This window comes from Amphibalanus amphitrite, unplaced genomic scaffold, assembly GCF_019059575.1.
Source record: "Amphibalanus amphitrite isolate SeventyFive unplaced genomic scaffold, NRLGWU_Aamphi_draft 000567F_arrow, whole genome shotgun sequence".
In the NCBI taxonomy this organism is placed as follows: Eukaryota; Metazoa; Arthropoda; class Thecostraca; order Balanomorpha; family Balanidae; genus Amphibalanus; species Amphibalanus amphitrite.
In genome coordinates this window covers 206,718-221,837 of record NW_024882061.1, presented here as the reverse complement: position 1 = coordinate 221,837, position 15,120 = coordinate 206,718, and the positions used below count along the sequence as shown (strand labels likewise).

The following is a 15,120-nucleotide window of genomic DNA, read 5'->3' as shown; positions in this document are numbered from 1 at the left end:
ATGATGTGAAATTGTAGCGATCAGTACCCTTGCTTAATTTACCCATACAACATTTGGAATATTGTTTTTAGTATCGTATTCCATACACTCATACTAAACTGTTTTATGACTCGCGAATTAATTTTGTTCGTGTTTCCATGACAGAATACTGTTGGCTTCAGATCAATTTTGGTCACATCACCGCGTCGTTTTCGAGAGTCGAAACGTGACGACTTTAACTTCGAACCAGCGACTATTAACCTTTGGCGGCAGCTATCACCCATTTTCCACACACGCGGTGACCTTGAACTCGTGTCGGTCTCGTGTTCGGGCCAAATCACAGTCGTCATTTCACAGACATAAAGGCAATGAGGTGTTCAGTGCTAACTCGACCAGCCATTGCGTGACAAACGAATACTGAAGTCTAATGGCACAATGGACCTTTGCATGCAAACGATGCGTTCGTATTTCAGTTTGTGTGTATTCACTATCAAAAGAACTTGCATCTGTAAGCGGCAGACATTTTTTTTTTTACTGCAAGAGCGTGCGATGACGCCGCCAGACCTCTGACCTTGGCTGACTAACCGAGCGGGGCATGTATCGACCTGCTGTAATTGTTTTCATGACCTTGACTGTCTGGGTCTCACGTTTTGTCGGTTGGCGTGGGACCGTCACTGCAGGTCCATTCATGGGGCACTCATAGGGAGGCTGCAAGTTTCGATCTCAGTGCAGCAATAGAGGCATGGAGCTTTGATAAATGTCACCAGGGAGACTTGCCGTGCAATGAGTCATGCCAATGGCACGTTAGATCGCCACACGACTGTATAACGCCGCATAACTTCACGAATTGGTAATGTGATTCACTAAATTCTTTATCAGCGAAATCAAATGACACAAAACACGATGATGTAACTCAGACATTCATGGAAGCTCCTATTATAGTCTGTTTCATATCAAGCTTGCAGTCGGAGTTTCTTCGGCAGATCGCTCCTCCGCTCAAGAATTTGCGTCTTAAAATGTAAGAGCTGTATATACCCTGCTGTATATACAGAAATCACGAACTGCTTTCAGCAGGGCACTTCGGCTGCAAGCTTGAAACGGAACAGCGTATAGAAAAGATGATGACGCTAGGTCAGCGGTGTTGAGACTTTAGAGATAACGTTAACCCGCGCACCAACGGGGGGGGGGCGGATATCCGCCCCCCTGAGGTTATTCGCAAATAGCGGGAAAACCGCCGCGCGTAGCGCCACGAAATTTGGTACGAATATTCTCTCATCAATTTTACACATGGTGTGCAAGTTTGAACCTCCTATCTTTTAAGGTCAGGTCACCAGGTCACTTTGAATGACCCAACCTCAAGTCACTTTTTTCCAACTTTGTCACCGTGCCAGAGCTACAGTAGATGTCGGAGGCCTTTAAAAGTCACAGGATGTTATGAGGTCATTAGTAGCTACAATTTGAATATCTCGGAATTTTGATATCGGTGACCTAAGGTCAGGTCAATTTCTCGACCTCCCCATTATAAGTCATTGGGGGAAAAATCAATTCCCTGTTTTTACCACTAAAACGGGTCGGAATGGCCCCATAAACCATACATGACCTCATATACGATCAACCTTCACTACCTTGAGGTCTGTTTTGCTGTTGGGCAGCTGCAAGGTCACGTGACGTCATCAAAGGTCACCAGCGGTTTTTTGACAATAACTCCGTACAGGAACAAGATACAGCCGCGCGGATGGTCTCATTGTATTCAGCTCGTCAAGGCGCATCGAATGATATACATGATGACCTCGAGGTCACGTGACCTGAGGTCAACCTTTGACCTTGACCTTTCGAGGTCAACATATATACCATTCGATGCGGATTGACGAGAGGATCACGATGCTGCCCTTAGTTTGTTCCTATATTGACTAGTTCGAAAGTTTTTTGAGAAAAAACTCTCTCCATACCTAGCGCCGCCATTTTGACTTTTTTGACCCCTGTGACGTCATCTTTGACCTGACCTGAAAATGATCTTAGTAAAAATTGTAGACCTTGTCCGTGCGTATCCCTTGCCGTTTACCGCTTGTCGCTATCTTGCTTCGTTCTCGAGATCTCAGGGGGGGCGGTCATCCGCCCCCCCCCCGTGGGTACGAAGTTGGCGCAGACCCCCGTCGGTGCGCGGGTTAAGATAGTGAAATTAAAAAATGACATACCGTATGTTGACCTGGAACGACTAGAGGGAGTGTAACGTATGATTCAAGCATGTCTTTCCTTCCTTTTTTCGTGCTATCACTCAGGCATTCCTTAACCCGCGCCAGGCCGGTGCTCTGGATTCCGCGCCGGGCCGGGGGGGGGGGGGGGTGTCTGAATCTGAACAACCCCCCTTCTAACTCGGCTTCTGGGCCACGTAGCGACACGCTGTAAGCGGCAATCGAAAGAACGTCCAAAATAAGGACGAAAACACTTCGTCCATTTTTGGGTCAGGTCAAAGGTCAGGTCATCAGAGGTCACCAAAGGTAAAATGTTGACTATTTCAACGTTTTAGAAACTGCCAGCGGCTATCTCGAGAACAGATAGAGCTACAGCGCCGCGGAAAAGCGCATTCGATAGCCCTTTTATAGACCTTTCTGAATAATGTTCTCCGATTTGACCTCAGGTCAACGGTTTAGCCTCCAGAGGACAAAAACCCCAAAAATAGCCTTTTTTTACGAAACACGTTTTTTCGACAATAACTTTTGACTCAAAAGAGCCATGGCATTACTTTTGCCAGCATCGTGTTCCTCTTGTCGAAACGCGTCGAATGAACTATAACTTGACCTTGAAAGGTCAACTTCAAAATTTGACCTCAACTCAAGGTCATGACCTGACCGGAAAAGGTCATGTTGCATATCAGTCGATCAGCAACGTCGAGCCGAACACATCTAAGGCGTTTTCAGCGCTCTAGCACGCCTCTATCATAAGTTATTAGCGAAAAACTGTTAGATTCTGTTCGTGACCTGAGATGACATCGGGGACATAACAAGGGGTCACAGTTGCCATTTTCCGGTTCAGTGTGTCAATTTTACCTACATCTCGATGTTTGAGAGTGTCTAGAATAGCGTTCGTGCAAAACAGACGCTTTTCAATGTTATCCCATTGACTAAAGGTAATGGAGAGGCCGCAAAATTGACCTGACCTTAGGTCACCGATATCAAAATTCCGAGATATACATTTTATAGATAATGTTGCTCTAATCAATCGCTGAAAGTTTCAAGGCAATCGATCAATCGGTGTAGCAATGACTAGCATTCTTATTTTTTATGAGGTGAGGTCACTTGGCGTGACCTGGTGACCTGACCTAAGGCGACTAGGGTCTGAAATTTTTACATGTGCGGAAAAGATGCACAAACAGGTGTGCCAAAAACGGCGGCGCTCCCCGCAGCCGTTTTTTTTAGATATCCGCGAAAAACCGCAAAGGGGGTGTTCAAACACCCCCCCCCCGGCCCGGCGCGGGTTAATTAGTATACTGCCTACCTATACGACTATACGTGGTTTATAAGGCATTGAAGTTGCCATCCTTGCCTCTCCGGCATGATATATAAAAACGCATTGCATCGGCCCCTGCATATTTATCCATTTAACTATGACTATCTTTGACTCTACATACGTCGAAATCAACTGCATGATACTTAGCCTGTTGTTAAATCCACCCTTCATGTGCCCGAAAGCTGCAGCGTCACACGTCCCCATTGTTTGTCTGTCGGCAGAGTATGGAGTATGTCGGCGGCATGTGATGCGCACGGTGGTTGACGGCCTGGTCCTCTCGCGCGTGAGGTACTGTATTGCGATTTATGGCTGTGGCACTTCCAAGAATGACGCTAGACTGATGAGCGTGGTTAACTTCGCCACCAGAGTCGTCACTGGCCTGCGGAAGTATGACCATGTGTCTCGCGCGCGGGAGGAGCTTGGTTTTATCTCCCCTCGACTGATGTGTGACGTGTCCACCATGACTGTGGCTCAGAAGGCGATTGTGTGCGGGGAGCCCACGGACATCTCATCCCAGTTTGTGACATTTGTGGACTCACGTCAGCGCTGTGATCGTGGTACCCGGCAGGACCGGCGGCTGCGGCCTCCACTCATGCGTACAGCCGCCGGCCAGCGGTCTTTTACCTACCGTGCCGCATCACTCCTGAACGAACTGCCTGCGAGCACATTGGAGCTGAACCCGGCACGCTTTAAGCGAGCAGTCAAGTCGGTGGTGTGCAATAGGGGTGGGGAGGGTGGACGGGGTTAGCATTTTCTGACGTATGAGTGTTGTTTGACTGTGTGCCTGTTTTTACCCCTCAACCATATTTCCCGTTGATCGTTTTTATCTTTTGACTTGTGACACAGAATAGCCACAATGAGTGATGTGGAGTTGTCAGCAATTGTCAATACAATACAATAGATAGCTCACCTTGCTAAGTGTCGTGTAAATGTAATTCCAATTGTTTACCCGTCCCCATGGTTCATGTTGACAGTGTGCGGAGAGCTGCAAGCTCCTGGACTTAATTGTTCGCCCGTCCACATGTTTTGTCTGTCTGCAGTGTGTAGAGAGCTGCAGATCCTGGAAGTTATTGTTCGCCCGTCCACATGTTTTGTCTGTCTGCAGTGTGTAGAGAGCTGGAGATCCTGGAGGTTATTGTTCGCCCGTCCCCACGGTTCATGTTGACAGTGTGCGGAGAGCTGGAGATCCTGGATGTTCTCCTGGAGGCCGGGGCCAACCCGTCAACCCCCGACATCCACGGAGCGTACCCGGTCCACTACGCGGCGCAGATGTGTGGACCCAACTCCGGTAAAATATTACTGTTAAATGTATAACATTACCATATACCTAATGATTAAGTGTTTTATAATCAGACACTAAATCACTACTGCAGTTTATTCATGAAAAATATGAGAAACTAGGAGGACCAGCATTGTCATGCACGAACGACTTCATGTTAGGAGAATAATAACTCTTGCATGTCCGTTATTCAATTCTAGTGAAATAACCATGGTCACTTGCTAATGCGATTAGAGTGTTTATGCCGGTTTGCTAGTTTCAATCACAGCTATGAGAGCAAAGGTACTCTTCATATTTGCGTGCAAACAAACCATCACGGGATAAAATAATTCAAATGGCACTTGTCACGAGTAGCCAAATAACAGTTCGTGAACATCACAAAGACTTCATTCTGTATTCAACCCTTTATTGTGATGCTAACGAGTGGTCTTGCCAGTGCCACGGCACAACAGGCTTCCCTCTGCCGTCTACTGGGATGGTAGACTGTGCCGCAGCGCTCAAGTGTAATGCGGCACAGCATCATTCAGTATCCTCATTATACACAGCAGGCGCGGCGAAGACAGGACGGAGACGGCCTATTTCATGCCTTTTGCTTGACAAACTACTAAGCTCAATCTACTAATGCGTCAATATGTTCTTTTTGTGTGTGTTCCCCCTAAGTTCAACTTAACTCCCATTCTCCCGTATAACAAGCGTTTCACGTGACGTCTGGGTAGAGATGGCCACGGACGTGCGCGTGGGGCTGGCGGCGCTGAAGAAACTGGTGGACGCTGGTGTGGACGTCACGGTCACAGATCAGGACGGACGACAGCCACTGCTCTGGGCGGCGTCCGCAGGTCAGTGGCCGGGCTCGGAATGGTGCTGAATGGTAGAATTACTTTTGCATTTGAATTTAGTGATGGAAGAAACGGGGACGAATAAGCATTTTCACTTGGAGGGTTCACAGTCGTGGCGAGACAATGGTTGATGAGACAGTTGAGGACAGCTTCGCTGCTATGGGAAAGCTTTGCAGAATTCGAATAGCTCAGTTAGTTTAGTAGAATGACCTGCAGAATGCGGGATAGCAAAATAGCTAGAGTTGCCGTAATTATTCAGTAATAAAATGATGTTATTCAGAGCTAAAATTCTGTCATCTTCACCAAGATCTAACATTACAAGCAGCACGATTGCTTCTCTCTACAGAGACGCGTCCATCCAAGACGTACTGCGCCTCGGGCAGCGCGGATGCTCTGGTCACACTGGTCAACAGCGGGGCCAGCGTGTCGGCTGGGGACAAGGACGGACTCACTGGTGAGAAAGGACGGGTTTAACGGTGAGAAAGGACGGGGCTGCCGTTCAGAAAGAATTGGGTTGCCGGTAATAAAGGACGACCTCACCGGTTAGAGTCGACGAAGCTCCGGCTAGAAGGACGGGTTCAATGGTGAAAAAGGACGGGGTTCACAGTGAGAAAGCAATGAATTACTAGTAAAAGGGGACGGGCTAATCTGTAAGAAAAGACAGAGGGCGAAGTGCAGAAGAACAACCCGTCGTTTTTGTTTACGTTAAACCTGCCAAGTGCTGCATAATTATGACCCGAGTCACTGTCTTTGGCTCTGACCACTCTGACACAGTTGACCTCTCTCCTGACCCGTCCTGACCCGCCCTGACCCCCCTCACCGACAGCTCTGCACTGCGCCGCCAGCCGCGGCCACACCGACTGTATCGACACGCTGATCTCGCTCTGCGGCGCTGACGTAGACGTCATCGACGGGAACGGCTGCACGCCGCTCTTCTACGCCGTCACCCTGGGACATGCCGACTGCACCGAGCTGCTGCTCAAGAGCGGCGCAGAGCCCAACCGGCAGGACCGCAAGGGACGCACGTGAGTGACAGAGGGGCTGGAGAGAACGCGACGAGGTCTAGTTAGGGTTGGAACGGATTCATGTGATTGAAAATGAGCTTAGAGAACAGCCGTTCATAGCTAGAATGTTTTCAGCCGTTCCGTTCGTACTCCTCTTAAGATATAGAAAAAAGCGAACGTCACACGCTGAATATGTAAGGACGTGTATGATCAACCATGTGGTATGAATAATTCCATGACCATTTTCTCCCATCCCATCCATTGCAGACCAGCACACTGCGGGGCCGCCAAGGGTCAGATTGAGACTGTGAAGCTGCTAGGTCGACACCGGGCCAACCTGTGGATCCGGAACGTGAAGGGTGACCAGCCGCTGCATGAAGCCGTCCAGTCGGGCAGGAAGGAACTGGTCAGGTAAGGAGAATGGGGGAACACTTGGAGCTTACTGAAGATATGTAAATTGTTCGAAAGAAACGTTGCCAAGTTCTTAGTTTAGATAAACAGTTTCAACTGTAAAATCAAGTTTGGATAAACGCGGTATAACCGTAAAAAGTCAGCATTCCTTTTTAGTGACTAACGTCCACCGTTTGCCGCAGGTGGCTGTTACAACAGCGTCCAGAAGCGGTAAACCAGCCCAACAATGACGGCAGATGTCCCCTGCACACAGCCGCCATTACCAACAATATCGAAATGTGCAAGGTGAGAACACGATTGGCACGAGACACACCGTTTGCCCCGTACATAATAGACGTAACCATACGTAACCTTAAACAAACAACTACGTCCTTCAAGATTAAAGTTTCATTTAGACATCCTGATGTGATGAGATATCGCCATACCAACTTCGGATGCAGCACAGACGCTTTAGAATACTCCAATTTGAAAGTCAGTCCCCGGACGTCAAGAGACATCCTCGTCTTCCCTCTCCCCAGGTTCTGATGGACCTTCACGCGCACGTCAACCCCATCATGCGCTCCAGCAAGGGCCAGCTGATGACCCCGCTGGACTCTGCGCTGTACCGGGGCAATCAGAGCTGTGCCAAGTACCTGCAGCTACACGGAGGCGCGCCGGCCAGCACGCTGACCGACCAGAGCTCGCTGGTCAAGGCGCTGCAACAGTGAGTGACGGACGAGATGGGGGCGGGGAGTTGTTGGGAGATATATCTGTGTGCTGGAGCACATATTTGCTGATCAGCAATTATGTAGAGGAGTGAATAAGCACATTACTTTTTATTTATCTCATAGGCATCTTGGCAAAACCCAATATATTTGTAAATGATTTTGAATTAAAATGAATGAAGCACAGACGATGCAAAAGAATGAAAAATAGTATCGGAAATGATCGATAAATCCCGAACAATCATTCAGCCAACACCAGAGGCAGGCATGTTCTGTATCCTGTGTACCAAGTTTCACCGTCATAAGCGCCCTGTCTCTGCCCTCCAAGCAGCGGCGCCCTGCCGGAGGGTCAGACGGGTCGGGCGTTCGTGGTCACCCCGGACACCTACCTGCACCTCTCCGGAGACGAGTCTGTCTCCGTGCCGGGCACCCAGAGACGCTCCGAGATCACCACTGCCGCCAGCTCGCCGCTACCGGCGCCCGTCGGTGTCATACCGCCGTCCCCCAATGACGTCAGGCGCGCCGCCAGTGACGTCACCGAGGGCGGGATGCAGACCGACCGGCGCAGCACGGAACACATGGGAGTGCAGGTAGGTGAATGGGGAGCGGTGCAATTTAACCTATTTTGATATCCGGAAGATTGCTCACAGGCAACTTATAGGCACTTCAGTTTCCCCATTCTATTGCTGAAATCGATTTTCTGACATATCATTTTTAGCTTGCATTTATATCATTTTGCTCTAAATCTCAACGATCCCAACTGGACCAGCCCACCCACCGACCGTTCCATCCGTTTGTGTATCGGTTCCGGCCGCGTGTGTAGAAATCACCCGGGGAGGCGTCCTGTCAGACTGTCCGCCATCACGCGACAGCTCCAAATGCAGCAGAGGCCGTTCAGGCCGATCACTCACTCACCAAATAATCGATCAAACAGTCGAATGGAGCGACGGTCTCCGCTGAAACCGCGCCGTAATTGACATCCCGCCGGACATTTGGCGATCGTTGGCCATTCGGTGAGGCTCGATTCGCTGTTTGTCTGCACGACCCTAGTACAACTCTCGTAGAACTCCCGAAAGTGTGTACCTCTCTCATAAGTGTGTGACTTTACGATCGTGAACGTTCGCTGGTAAATTAGTGACATCTCTCCGTTATTCACACAGGTGGAGATGACCGATCGCCTCGACGTTCCCGAATCCAGCTCCAAAGGACGTCGACATGAGCCCAAGTCCAGACACCGGCAGCGGCATCACCACGAGACGGAGGAGGTGCACATTCGACAGTTCCGGGACCCCAGCGACCCCCCGACCGACAGCAGCGCGCGACGGCGTCACCCGGGCACCCTGAAAATTCGAGAGGAGAGTGAGGATGACGTGCAAAATGTCGAAGTAGTGAGGCGGAGGTTGAGGAGGGAGCACAATACGAGGTATGTTGATGAGAGGTACGAAACGGAAGACGAGGAGCGTGATGATCAGTCAAGAAGAGGACGGAGTGAAAAGACGCCGGAAAGGAGCAGAGAAAGAAGCCGGGAGAGAGGAGAGAGAAGTAGAGATAAAAGTAGGGAGCGAAGTAGGGACAGGAGTGATGGAAGGAGCACGGAGAGGAGCAGAGAGCGGAGTAGAGAGAGGAGCAGAGAGCGGAGCAGAGACCACAGGAAGCGGAGGGGCAGGGACAGGAGCGGTGACCGCGCTCGGGACTGGAGCCGTGACCGACAGCGGGACGGCAGGGGCGACCGGAGGAACGGTACAGTAGCGAGGGCGAGTACAGCAGCGACGGCGGCCGGCGGCACCGGCGACACCTGAGCAGCGACAGCACCGCGTGGGCTGCCAGCCACGGCCGCAGCCGGCGGCGGCACGGCGAGCGCAGTTATGACCGTCACTGGCGCCGGCGCCGGGACGACGGCGACGGCTGGGAGTGGCGCACCGATCGCCGGCGGCGGCGGCGGCACCGCTCCAGCGACCCGTCCGACGACGGCTCGTGGCGCGGCAGCGTGGCCTCCGAGCGGCCGTCGGCGCTGCGGCACAGCCGCGCAGAGGAGCGCTGGTGGTCGGAGGCGGGCGGCCGGCGCCACCACTGGCGCCGCGGCCGGCGCCCGCTGCGCCGCCGGCCCCGCTCAGAGTCCTACGACTCCTCAGACGACCCGGACGAGCGGACCGTGTGGCGGAGTCGCGGTGAGACGCGCGGCCGACTGGCGTCCGGGCCGGAGGACGAGCTCGAGGGGGTCAGGTCCCGGCGCCGGGTGGTTGAGGAGGGTGTCAGCGGCCGCCTCAGCCCCACGGAAGAGAGACTGGTGCGGATGAAGGCAGGGGCCGTGGTGCACGCGGCCGGCGCTGTCGCAGACGGCGAGGAGGGCTCCCTTCGCATGGACTCGGGTATCGCCAGTGAGGAGTTTGTCGTGAGGCTTCGAGCAGAGGGGGAGGCAGCCTCGGTGTCCGACGTGCCGCCGCGGAGGGCAGACAGCAGCGGAGAGACCACCGTCAAAGGAGCGGTGATTACCACCACAGCCGAGGTGCATCGCACTGAGAGTTACGACACAAACGGAGGTGAAGTGGTGTTAAAAGATGGTAGTAACAGTAAGACCAAAAGTCAGTTACAAAACGGCGTGAATAGTGGCATGCGTTCTGGTGAACTTGTGGACAGTCCCGACGGAGAATCTCAAGAAGAGGATCAAAATGAACATGCTGCAGATGGCGACGAAGCACAGTCTACAAAAGCGAAATCATCTCCACGGAAAAAGGCAAAAGATAACAATGCATCAGAAGTAACATCTTCCAAAAGACGTAAAAAGAAACAGGCTGAAGATCCAACACAAGCAGAAAATCCACCTACCAACTCTGAATCAAGTCGAAACCCTGCCGATCACGAGCCCTCTGACCAGCATTTAAATGGGGACATCAACGAAGGGACTGATGACAAGCATGATGCAAAAGGTTCTCCCTCTAAAAACAAAGTGGCTACAGCCAATGGACATCGGTCCGAGCAAAGGAAAAAGCAAAGCTCCAAAGAATCTACAACTACAAAGAATGTTTCAGGTGCCGCAGATAAAGGTAAAGATCGGCATACAGGCAAATCAAGAAAATCGCAAGAAGAATCTGACAAGTTACCATCGTCTAAGTCCCTAAGTAAATCATCTTCAAAAGATTCGAAAGGAAAACCTTCAACCTCACCTCGCAAGACGGACTCCCTGGACTCACATGGACAACATAAATCTATAGATCGCCACAAGGCAGAATCCCTCGATTCCAACGCCGAACATAGCTCCCAAGACCCACCTTCTAAGCAAGATTCTCTTGATTCCACCAATCAGCGCCTAAACAATGGGAATGCCACCGAAGCTGAGTCATCACCCTCTGTTGGTCGTCGCCAACGCCATAACCCCTCCGAAAACGCCACAGAGCAGAACTCAAACACAAGCCAAGATGCCAACCAGAACGGTGACTATGTCAGTGAGCCTAACGGTGATATAAACGGCGAGTCCTCTTCAGGGAGTGACCCGGGCTCGACTCACACGGGTCGCTCGGGTCACCGTTCTCGCCTGCCGGTTCCCATAGGTCCCTCTCAGACTGTGAGGAGGACCGGCCGCGGGCGACGGAAACCGGCCGACCAGGAGCGGTTCGCGCAGGCCGGCAAAGTCGGCACGCTGGAGAGGGACCTGACCCAGCTGGGGCGGCCGCAGCAGGACAGGACCGGGTCAGAGGTGCTGCCCTGGCCCGGACGCGCCACCGGCAACCCGCTCAGGTCAGTCGAGAACGTCAGCGTCACGCTTGCTAGCAGTACTGGGAATATCAGTCTAAATGTTGTTTTTCACCCTGTGCCTTGCATCGCAAGTTTCCACCCCGAATCATAAAGTCATTGGCTGTAGAGGGTAGAAAATTGTCCAGCAAGACGGATTTACTGAACATAGACAATACGAGCCAAGTACTCAGTTACTTTCACTGGAACAACGTCCAACATGACTCACATTTGAGATCTGCGTAATTTTGTAATATTTTTCACAAGCATCCATTATCTTATCATTATCGGTGCTCAAATCATTGGTAGATAACGTGACGTTACGGTCCAAGGCGGACATAAGGACAGGTGGCGCCGCCGCCACTCGCATAGCGGCGGGAATGTGAACTAACCTGTTTACCATAAGGCCGCTGTGCTAACGGCCGCTGCGGGCGATGTTTCGGGCTAGTTTTGACTTTGTACCGCAATTAATGGTTTATTTATAATAAAAAATGGACTAGCGAGAGTCGTGCCGCAATCAGAATTCAATGTTCTACAAAACTAAGCCACCATTTTCATTGTGATCACGTCATCGACTTCACCGCCCAACCCAATAAAGCAGAAATATGTCGTGTCACCGGTGATTACACGCAAAAATTCTTTGGCATATAGCATAAAAACCAGAACACCTTTGACTGCAGCGACTATGCGGTACTACAGAAAATTGCATGGCCTACCTAATGGTGCCCATTACTTAACCCGCGCCCGGCTGGGGGTCCTGGATTTCCACGCCCTGCTGGGGGGGGGTGTTTGAACACCCCCCCTTCTAACTCTGCTCCTGGGCCACGTAGCGATACGCGGAAGGCGGCGTTCGAAAGAGCGTCAAAAATAATGACGAAATCACTTCGGTCAATTTTTTGGTCAGGTCAAAGGTCAGGTCACCAGAGGTCATTGAAGGCAAAATTTCGCCGATTTCCAGGTCGAATGTCGACAATTTCCAAGAAGCCAACGCATAACTCGGGAACCAATAGAGCTACAGCGCCGCGGAAAAGCGCATTCGATAGCCCTATTAACGCCCTTTCTGAGTAATTCTCTCAGATTTGACCTAACGTCAACGGTTTTGCCTGCAGGGGGCAAAAACTGCAAAAATAACCGATTTTTTCGGAAACAGTTTTTCTGCAATAACTTTTGACCCGAGCCTTGTACGAGCTTACTTTTACCGGCATCGTGTTCCTCTCATCAAGACGCATCGAATGAACTATAACTTGACCTTGAAAGGTCAACTTGAAAATTTGACCTCAGGTCAAGGTCATGACCTGACCGGAAAGGGTCATGTTGCATATCAGTCGATCCGTATCGTCGAGCTGAACACATCTAAGGTGTTTTCATCGCTCTAGCATGCCTCTTTCAAAAGTTATTTGCGAAAAACTGTTAGATACCAATCGTGACCTAAGATGACCTCAGGGCATAAACAGGGGTCACGGACACCATTTTCATGTTCAGTGTGTCTAAACCACTTGTAATTCAGTGTTTGGGAGTGTTTATAATGTCTTTCGTCCAAAAGAGGCGCATTTCAATTTTCTCCCATTGACTTATAATGGGGAGGTCACAAAATTGACCTGACCTTAGGTCATCGATATCAAAATTCTGAGATATACATTTGGTACATGCTATTGCTCTTAGCAATCGCTGAAAGTTTCAAAGCGATCGGTCACTCGGTGTAGCTATGACAGACATTGAAACTTTTTATGAGGTGAGGTCACTTCAAGTGACCTGGTGACCTGACCTTGAATGACCTTGGTCTGAAATTTTCACAACATGTGTAGAATTGATGTATGATAAGGTGTACCAAAAACGGCGGCGCTCCGCGCCGCCGTTTTTGAGATATTCGCAAAAAACCACAAGGGGGGGTGTTCAAACACCCCCCCCCCCCCCAGCAGGGCGCGGGTTAACCCGCGCCGGGCCGGGGGGGGGTGTTTGAACACCCCCCCTGCGGTTTTTCGCAGATATCTCAAAAACGGCGGCGCGGAGCGCCGCCGTTTTTGGCACACCTGTTCGTGCATCTTTTCCGCACATGTGAAAATTTCAGACCCAGGTCACCTTAGGTCAGGTCACCAGGTCACGCCAAGTGACCTCACCTCAGAAAAAATAAGAATGCTCGTCATAGCTACACCGATTGATCGATTGCCTTGAAACTTTCAGCGATTGATTAGAGCAACAATATCTATAAAATGTATATCTCGGAATTTTGATATCGGTGACCTAAGGTCAGGTCAATTTTGCGACCTCTCCATTATAAGTCAATGGGAGAAAATTGAAAAAGCGTCTGTTTTGCACGAACGTTATTCTAGACACTCTCAAACATCGAGATGTAGGTAAAATGGACACACTGAACCGGAAAATGGCAACTCTGACCCCTCGTTATGTCCCCGAGGTCATCTCAGGTCACGAACAGAATCTAACAGTTTTTCGCTAATAACTTCTGATAGAGACGTGCTAGAGCGCTGAAAACGCCTTAGATGTGTTCGGCTCGACGTTGCGGATCGACTGATATGCAACATGACCTTTTCCGGTCAGGTCATGACCTTGACCTGAGGTCAAATTTTCAAGTTGACCTTTCAAGGTCAAATTATAGTTCATTCGACGCGTCTCGACGAGAGGAACACGATGGTGGTAAAAGTAATGTCATGACTCTTTTGAGTCAAAAGTTATTGCCGAAAAAACGTTTTTCGTAAAAACGGCTATTTTTGGAGTTTTTGCCCCGTGGAGGCTAAACCGTTGACCTGAGGTCAAATCTGAGAACATTACTCAGAAAGGTCTGTAAAAGGGCTATCGAATGCGCTTTTCCGCGGCGCTGTAGCTCTATCGGTTCCCGAGATAGCCGTTGGCAGTTTCCAAAATGTTGAAATAGCGGACATTTGACCTTTGGTGACCTCTGGTGACCTGACCTTTGACCTGACCCAAAAAATGACCGAAGTGTTTTCGTCCTTATTTTGGACGTTCTTTCGATTGCCGCTTACCGCGTGTCGCTACGTGGCTCAGGAGCCGAGTTAGAAGGGGGGGTGTTCAGACACCCCCCCCCCCCCCCCCGGCCCGGCGCGGAATCTCAGAGCACCGGCCCGGCGCGGGTTAATAATTAAGCTGAGTATTTCGTCGCCTAACTCTTGTAAAACCGTATGTCCGCTTGTCTATGGAGTTTGGACCGTAACGACGATCATTTTTCGTCTCTCCGCCGCAGGTTCCAGGCGGAAAAGCGTATTTTCCAGGACCTGCTGGAGCTGAAGCGGGTGCAGATGCGGGCCGTCAAAACCAATGAGGAGGCGTTCGTGAGAAGACTGTCGGACAACTTCAACCTGGGGGTGATTCGACTGGGGCTGGCGCGGTACACGGGGCCGCTCACCTACCGTGACTACGAACAGTACCTGAACGGTGGGTAAATCCCTCATCAATGGACAGCCGAGATACCGGGAGAAATCCAAAACCTATCATCAGTTAGCCAGCCAGCCATCATGGCATCATGCGCTTGCTTTCCTTTCTGTTGGCTGAGCGAGAACTGAGCACGGACCACCTATTGTTGAGGCATTTTCGCGTTTGAAGTAGTGCGGGACAGTATAACCTGTCAGGCGTTAGATACTAGCGCCATCTATGAACGATTAGAAGAACGCATGGCCTCCTGCACGCGCCGGTACGGT

The 15,120-nt window shown here is 50.8% G+C and overlaps 1 protein-coding gene across 1 annotated transcript in view; it reads left to right on the top strand.

The window, feature by feature from the left end:
- Positions 1–15,120, top strand: part of LOC122393985 — a 34,490-nt gene that overhangs the window by 18,034 nt on the left and 1,336 nt on the right. The window contains exons 3-13 of the mRNA XM_043390509.1: positions 4,655–4,794; positions 5,523–5,605; positions 5,985–6,055; positions 6,428–6,626; positions 6,873–7,016; positions 7,199–7,301; positions 7,535–7,719; positions 8,049–8,310; positions 8,881–9,460; positions 9,835–11,455; positions 14,667–14,857. Coding sequence (XP_043246444.1) covers positions 4,655–4,794; positions 5,523–5,605; positions 5,985–6,055; positions 6,428–6,626; positions 6,873–7,016; positions 7,199–7,301; positions 7,535–7,719; positions 8,049–8,310; positions 8,881–9,460; positions 9,835–11,455; positions 14,667–14,857 — 3,579 coding nt within the window. The remainder of the gene's footprint in view (positions 1–4,654; positions 4,795–5,522; positions 5,606–5,984; positions 6,056–6,427; positions 6,627–6,872; positions 7,017–7,198; positions 7,302–7,534; positions 7,720–8,048; positions 8,311–8,880; positions 9,461–9,834; positions 11,456–14,666; positions 14,858–15,120) is intronic.